At 43.4% G+C, this 8222-nt stretch overlaps 1 protein-coding gene across 2 annotated transcripts; it reads left to right on the plus strand.

The window, feature by feature from the left end:
- The first annotated feature begins 934 nt into the window (after positions 1-934).
- LOC104081764 (tubulin alpha-8 chain) lies at positions 935-7837 on the plus strand. Of its 2 annotated transcripts, none has more exons than XM_009584623.1 (5): positions 935-993; positions 4386-4608; positions 5315-5463; positions 6021-6701; positions 7533-7837. In XM_009584623.1, exons 1-5 carry the CDS (start codon positions 991-993, stop codon positions 7818-7820), a joined length of 1344 nt encoding a protein of 447 aa, XP_009582918.1. In that variant the 5' UTR covers positions 935-990; the 3' UTR covers positions 7821-7837. The 2 variants fall into 2 exon arrangements, with proteins under 2 accessions (XP_009582918.1, XP_009582919.1); XM_009584624.1 differs by lacking the exon at positions 935-993 and adding an exon at positions 2477-2494.
- Positions 7838-8222: the final 385 nt, after the last annotated feature.

The following is an 8222-nucleotide window of genomic DNA, read 5'->3' on the forward strand; positions in this document are numbered from 1 at the left end:
AAACATCATAATAAACAGTACATTTCTAAAGTCCAGGGATACATAATACTCAGGTTCAAGCAATTAAGCGTGCCTTCCTCTTCATTACCTAAGAGTTGCAAACACGAGGATTTCTCCACTGAGAGAAGCTGCAGCTTTCCAATGCTGAGCTAGGGCAGAAGGAGCAAACAATAAAATGGTGGAGGCAGCTGCCCTAATTTGGTGTGAGAACGTCTGTGTGATGCCTCCAGCTATTTCTTGCAATAAGCACTGCAATGAGAATCAAGTTTCTTTCTGTGTTTGGACAGACGAGTTAGACTCTGTACTGGATACTGCCCCATACTGCTGACAGCCCAGATGACTGTACACAGAAAGAGAAGCAACAAAAGTAAACTGAAACATTAATAGGCAGCTGGAATAAGGACAGAAAGAAGTCAGGCCAGTATTTAAGAGCCCTGGTGGAGCACACTTCAGAATGGTAATTGTACTTACTTCCCAGTTCTCTAGTTTTGGTTTTTCTTCTATCCTCCTTTTCATTTGCTTTCTTACACCCTCTTGGTCGTCTTTATTGGAATTTAGGAGTGATTTTCGTCTACACCTGTACGTGCTGGCAGAACAGGGAATTGGTATGGTATGTGTCTTGTAGGCGATATACATGGCTAATACTCGGGTGTTAGAAAGTACAGTGTACGGCACGTTACACGGCCACGCTCAGATTTAATAAGCACGCCAAACCAGGTGGGACTAAATTTGAAATCTGGTTGTATCTGAGCCCTGCCTGTCTGGATGGATTTGCGCGGGCGGGGTGGCGGGGCGGGCGGGAGGCAGTGATGCGGCGGGCAGAACTGCGGAGCCTGTGACCTATTCCCCACCGCCCTGCGACACTGAAGCGCAGCAGCAGGTGCCGGGCGCTGGCCCCAGGCTGCCTGCCGCCCCGCAGCCCAGAGCCGGGCTCCTGCAAAGACCTGCCGTCACTGATCCGAACGGGAGGGAGACACCACTGGAGACGCCATGGTAAGGGGGGATGCGGGAACACCAGTCATCCGGGGACCGGGAGGACCGCGGGCGAGGGGATCTGCCGTTGCTATCCGTGGTTTGTGCCACACAACCCCGATCTCGCACACCGATTACCACGTGAGAGAATGGGAAAGGGGTGTCAGAAAATTTCGCTGGAGCTGTAAGGCATGCTGAACCAAAGCTTTCTTCAGCGAGTCTCTGATTAGTGGAATTATAAGATAAATTAGATCTGGAGTCTTAGCTTTTTAGTACTTTCTGTTGTGACTATATTTTCTCAACACAGGTTCATTTTCATATGAGAGAATAATTTTTTTCAGAAATAAAACAAAAAAGTTACTTACCTTTGTGACTGTTTTAAATTAATCTAGCCCCAATGGCTGTACTGTTCATAGCTATATAGTGTATACATCTGTGTTTCTGGAGTGCATGAATGTTTTTATATGTGTATGCGTTTAAGTAAGTAAAAAAGGCCTTTCATTTTTAAGATTTGGGGGTTTATATAAATTTGTAGAAATCTCTCAAAACCTCTTAGAACGTGAAAAATCCATTTCACTTCGTACCCCAATTTATGTCTAGCACTGAGTCTTATTTTGGCGCAGAGAACTATGTTATTTTCTGCCAGTACAGCTGCAGGTCCAAAATGAAAGCGCTTATTTTGCAGGCAAGATACATACTTCCACAGGCTCCCCGTGCCTTAAGGCAGAGGTAGGGTAGCGAGTATGTTTCGGGAATAGCTGGGAATATCTGGAAGACTAAAGTCTGCCTTTCTACAGTAAATACTGAAGCCAGGTAGTATTCTGGGGTTTTTATGGAATCAAAGCTGTCCCAGGTTTAGTTTCACAAAGGACCTGGCCCTTTCTACTGTCTCTTGGTAAATAAAAGGTCAGGTCTACAATTTGTAAGACAGGTCCTGGTACATCAGTGATGGGATGTGAAACATGAGTTTGGAGCAAGCTCCAAATTTAACTACCGTGTAGAGATCAGTTTACTCTGCCTGTGACTCTGAAGAAGGCCCACTCTCTTCCCTATTAAAAGTCTGATATCTACTTTAAAGCTGTTTACCACGCAAAATTAGAAATCTCTTTGTTATTGCCTTCTCTCCGTGTCAGAATATTTCCAAATTACTGCTGGGGTAGGAGAAGATGGGAGTTGAAGGCAGGAGTCGCAGCAAGAGGCCTGGCTCAAAAGGCGGGCTTGAGATACTGCGTCAAACGAGCGCAGCTGAAAGATCAGTCTAAAAGGAAAGGAACCGGTTCTGCAGTCTTCAACCATAGTCCTGTACTAGGCTTTACAATATTAACTTTCTAAGGCACAGTTCCATCTGTGAAAAAACAGACCAATTCCTCTACTGATCTGAGGAACAGAGCGAAGCAGCTCTTCAGGTTCCAAGTGGTGCTTGACTTGTAATTGTAGTTTTGCTCTAAAAGATATTCTTTAAAAAAGTCACCTGTCCTCATTTCTGTGTTTAAAAGGAAAAAGCTTTTTTTTTTTTCTTGCTGCCAGGCTTACAGATTCACACTGGGATTTAAAAGAAAAGCAGGAGCCTGTCCTGTGCAAAATCAGTATTAATGGAATCCTCTAAGCCCAAATATGCCTTCAGTGTCTCCTGAGGAATCCTCCAGATTGCAACTCCACTGCAACATACCGTCACGCAAATAACTCAGATACTTTTGCACAGCTCAATTGAGAAAAACAGGGTTGTGCAAGTGCACCTGAGAGCATGTTACACACACTGCTGCATATGCATTCGCAGAGTCAGCAACTTACAAATGAGTACTGAATAGAAATAATATATGTCATTGAATGAAATACTTAAATTGGCTTTCCATATTCGTTTGAACTTCTGAGGATGACTAACTGGGGCAGCGGTGACTTCTAAAATTCCACTTGCTTCTGAAAAAATATCTTTAGTTGTGTTTCTAAAACATAAATATGTGTCAATTGTGAAGAGAACACTGCTCCAGAGATGCTGTTGGTCACACATTCTGCCTGAGGATTTAGTTTTTGGGGAAGATGCATTTCATTCGCAGGTCACAGGATGATTTTGCAGGGTAAGCAGTTACAGAATTTAAAAAAAAAAAAAAGAAAAGTTAACTGGCCAACTCTGATATTAAGTCATTAGAACTCTCTAAATGAGATACTACAAAATAAAAATGAGCGAGGACCATTCTCTGGCCTTGAAGCCAGGTAGCATGGCCTGCTTCATATTTAGGCTTCTGAATTCTCCTTCCCTCTCCAAAGCTAGGCAGTGGTCAGTGAGCTGCTCACTGGAAACCATTCTTGACAATGAGTTGTATGCTGGATGGTGCCCAACCATTGTCTGGAAAAGTATGAACTGGCATAAGCCAAAACTGTGCCAGAGAGTGTGCTAATTATCAATCAGCACAGGTGATCACAGGCCAGTGTTCAGTACTATGACCTGACTCCTTCTTACTCCCTAGTATAGACAGGGCCATTGAGATCACAAAGGCGGAGCTCAGAAGACTGTAATTACAATTGCTCCAAAGCAGAAACTGAAGCTGAAAAACTCCACGTGTCTGAAACCGCCCTCTCCTTACAAACTGCCTTTCACTACACCCGGTGTCGTAATCGTCTGGACTAACACAGAAGTATCTGCTTTATAATTCTATTTCTGAGCTTACGAAATCCAGCACCACGTCCTTCATGCTCCTGTACTCCAGGTTGTAAAGGATTTTGGAGCAATTGGCACCTGCCTATGTTAGCCTGGTGTTACATACGTTGTCTTCTTTTCATTGAAGTCCCCGGCTACCACAGGAACTATGCTCAAAATCATGCAAATAAACATGCTATATTGCAGTGACACTGCCTGAATATGCGGTGAACCTGCAATGTAAAATTCATAGCTGCTGAGGAGCTTGAAGGAACATTTGTTTCAACTGACAGAATCTGAAATCATTTCCTGAGGTGAATATTGCTTAAAGCAGTTCTTCCAAGTTTCCACTGTAGCCTGCTATCAGAGGGTAAAAGGATCAAAAGCCATCACCTGTCTTGGGTTACATAAGGTTGAAGGATACCACATGGCTGTGTCAGGTTCCAGCCAGGAGTAAAAATAAACTGGGATGTGCTCCTCAGCAGAGCCAATCCGTAGGACGAAAGGTGGGTTTTGTGTAACTGAAATTATTTTTTTTCCTGCCTGTTTTCATGTAACCACATATTACAGCACAAAGATCTCAATTTTTTAAAGAACTGTCCCAGTACCTGGTGTGTATATGTACAGTCTCATTGCGGTCATGGGGTTGAACAACCAAATGAAATGCTGACAGCGCCAATTCACCATTTTTTGGAAAACCAATACACTGGGAAAGAGAGAATAAGGAGGACTAACGTGCAGTGTTTTTTCTGACCCTGTCTCTGTTCTCTCCCCTTAGCGTGAGTGCATCTCTGTTCATGTTGGCCAGGCTGGAGTTCAGATAGGAAATGCATGCTGGGAACTCTTCTGCCTGGAGCATGGCATTCAGCCAGACGGCACCTTCAAGGATCTGCATGATAAACTCAACTATGATGACTCTTTTACCACATTTTTCAACGAAACAGTCACTGGGAAGCATGTACCACGAGCTGTAATGGTGGACTTGGAACCAACTGTAGTAGGTCAGTATAGAAATAAACCTGGGAAACGGAGAAGAGCTGACTCTTCCTAGTATCACCATGGTGTGCCACCAGTCTCCACTGGTACAAAGCAGCACACCCTTTGTATCTTGGTCTACCACTAGATAGCATAAAATTAATTTTCTTGTGACACAGAATGCTAGATTCTGTCAAGACTCAATTATCTCCACAGGTGTAATAAACATAGGAACACCAGGATCCTCAGCAGTTTAATAGCTAGTACACATGGTTTGTATGACTTCTTTTTGCACAAACATCTAACTTTTAGTTTTGTCTATTGTGACATTTTTGCCATTCGAATTCTGCCTGTCTCCGGATCCAAAGTGGGAGCCTAGCAGTTTCCCTCCAGGAATAGAAGGGTTTCTAAAAATTGGGGCACCTGGGGGAACTTGATTTTCTTCACGCTTTTTTTCTGGTGACTTGTCCTCTTGTTGGTACAAGCTGTACAACTGACAAGTTCTTGAGAAAATAACAACTTCTGTGGCTGGATACAAGTCACACCATAAATCAACAGAATGCAACAATTTAAAAATGCTTGGGAAACAGTTTTCCCTTCTCCGTCAGCATCTGGTTTTTGCAGTCATGACCTCCAGTGCCTGAAAGCTTGCATCAATGCCAACAGCAACCAGAGCTTGTTGGCACTGGAGCACAGCTATGCAGCTTCTCTCAATTTCTCTTTCTTGTTCAGACGAAGTGCGGGCTGGCACCTTCCGGGAACTTTTTCATCCAGAACAGCTGATCACTGGAAAGGAAGATGCAGCTAATAACTATGCCCGTGGGCACTACACCATTGGCAAAGAAAGCATTGATATGGTGCTTGATCGTGTCCGTAAGCTGGTAAGTCCCGGTAGTTTTGAAACGGTAGCTTGCATTCTGCAGAAGAAAGAAGTGCAGAACAGGTAGCTTGTTAACTACAGATGATACCAATGGTTCAGAAAAGAGATTGCAAGACATACAGAGGCATCATTACCAGTCCAAGAGAGAGAAGCCCAGCAGTTCACTTCCCAGCTGTATGCCTTCAGATAGTCTTAAAAAGTGGTTCTGAATATGTAATTCTTCATTATTAGCACAGCCCTGGAGCACCAATACTGATATAGAAGGGTAGATTAGGCAGTTCTACATTGCTGGTTTCAGCTAAACTAACTAAAAGAAGTGTGAAGTTCAGAGAGAGACGCTCCACAGATAAGAGTCCAATTTTTATGTCATAAGTTGAGCCAGTGAAGGAAGCAAAGGATAGGATTATTACCAGCCCTTTCTCAAGAAAACTATGAAAACTATGCTATATATTGCTGATGACTGCTCTCACCTTCAGCTCAGAAAAAGCTCACATAGTGGATGAAGTCTTTTCATTCTTCTTCAGCCCCCATTCTTTCACTTTCTCTTTTGCTTTCTAGACTGATGCCTGTTCTGGGCTGCAAGGATTCCTGATCTTACACAGCTTTGGTGGGGGTACCGGCTCTGGCTTTACCTCCTTACTGATGGAACGCCTCTCCGTGGATTACGGAAAGAAATCCAAACTGGAGTTTGCCATCTACCCAGCCCCTCAGGTCTCCACCGCTGTGGTGGAGCCCTACAATTCCATCCTGACCACGCACACCACCCTGGAGCATTCGGACTGCGCCTTCATGGTGGATAATGAAGCCATCTATGATATCTGCCGACGAAATCTGGACATCGAGCGCCCCACTTACACTAACCTGAACCGCCTCATTAGCCAGATTGTCTCCTCCATCACTGCCTCGCTGCGCTTCGACGGTGCCCTCAATGTGGATCTGACGGAGTTCCAGACAAACCTGGTGCCCTACCCACGCATCCACTTCCCCTTAGTGACCTACGCCCCCATCATCTCCTCTGACAGAGCATATCACGAGCAGCTCTCGGTGGCTGAAATCACCAGCTCCTGCTTTGAGCCCAACAACCAGATGGTGAAATGTGACCCAAGACATGGGAAGTACATGGCCTGCTGCATGCTCTACCGTGGCGACGTAGTTCCCAAAGACGTCAATGTAGCAATTGCTGCCATCAAGACCAAGAGAACTATCCAATTTGTTGACTGGTGTCCAACAGGCTTCAAGGTGAGTAGGGCTGCCATGAACTTCTCTTTAATGTTTAAAGGGCAAGTTCAGTCTAGGGGAAAACCTGTATTTACAAGTTTTGTATCTTGCATGTCTTGCACTTGTGAGAAGAAGGAACATAAGAAAGATGCGTGTGTATAAAATGTGCCCTTTCTCCTTTGGACACCCCATTGACAGAGACTCCTAAATATTTACGTGAGTGGAAATCTGAAGTGTATATGAGTTAAAATCTAAAGAAGTATTCATTTCAGACCTGAATTTTGAAAAAGCCAGTGAGTGTTCCCTCTGAAGCATCATCTAAAACTAAGGAAATACAAAAACCAATACAATTAATAAAGGAAATGCTGATATTAGGGAATCTGTCAGTTAACACCCTCCTCCAGAAATATTATACAGCCTCTCCCCACTGGCTACATAGCAGTGTTGGGAAACAAAATTTCAATAATAATATAGACATCAGCAGTGGAAAAACTTTTGTCATACAAATAGTTGGTTTAAGAATGAAAACTTTTAACTGGGAACCAACTTTCTGTATTAGTTTCTATAGACTATCTTGATGACACTGTATGCTCAGTGTTGAGTAGCTGTTAAGAAAGCTACGAAGTTGCCAGTGTACATTAAACAGAAGAATAATACAGACATTAAAATGACCATGTATCATACTGTTTATGACAGTTCATTATTGTTTTTTATGGCATTTGCCATATGGTAGTTTTGATAGTGGCACCACTCTACCCCAGCATCTGTAACTTTACTCACTTTTTTTTTCAGCTCTTTGACTGCTTTCTGCTCTTGCCTTTCTACAACCTTCTCTCATATTCCTGTTTCCAGGTTGGGATCAACTATCAGCCTCCTACAGTAGTTCCTGGTGGAGATCTAGCCCAAGTTCAGCGAGCAGTCTGCATGCTGAGCAACACCACGGCCATTGCAGAGGCTTGGGCAAGGCTCGACCACAAGTTCGATCTGATGTATGCCAAGAGAGCTTTTGTGCACTGGTATGTGGGTGAAGGCATGGAGGAGGGAGAATTCGCAGAGGCCCGAGAGGACCTGGCTGCCCTGGAGAAAGATTATGAAGAAGTGGGAACTGACTCATTTGAAGAAGAAAATGACGGGGAGTAATTTTAAAATACATTTTGTTCCTAGAGAGCACAGAATTGTCTCTGTATCACTGTATCGCACGTGTCTACCCTTACATCACCTTTTTTGTACGTAATATACAGAAATTTAGGAGGGGTCATATAGAGACATCTTTTATTCCATAAATCACAGGTAAATTGTTCACTTGGCAGTTACATTTCACATTACAACATCACATTGAACTTGTATACTCTATATGCATTATATGCATTTAATTAACCAGATCAGTCAATTACTAAACTATGAAGTTATGGAGTACCAGAAATGTCTCTGTTTTGGAAAACATCCTATTCAGGATATACTTGATTATGTACCTAAACTGAAGCAACATAAATAAGTATTACCCAACCTAGTGGGATTTAGACTCTTACATGGCTTCCCTCA

Source organism: Fulmarus glacialis, unplaced genomic scaffold (genome assembly GCF_000690835.1).
Source record: "Fulmarus glacialis isolate BGI_N327 unplaced genomic scaffold, ASM69083v1 scaffold16229, whole genome shotgun sequence".
Taxonomy (NCBI): domain Eukaryota; kingdom Metazoa; phylum Chordata; class Aves; order Procellariiformes; family Procellariidae; genus Fulmarus; species Fulmarus glacialis.

Excerpts from the sequence above, each read along its gene's own strand:
- LOC104081764 (XM_009584623.1), top strand. Across the intron at positions 4,609-5,314 it reads CTTGGAACCAACTGTAGTAG|ACGAAGTGCGGGCTGGCACC; the intron begins GTCAGTATAGAA and ends TTTCTTGTTCAG. Across the intron at positions 5,464-6,020 it reads TTGATCGTGTCCGTAAGCTG|ACTGATGCCTGTTCTGGGCT; the intron begins GTAAGTCCCGGT and ends TTTGCTTTCTAG.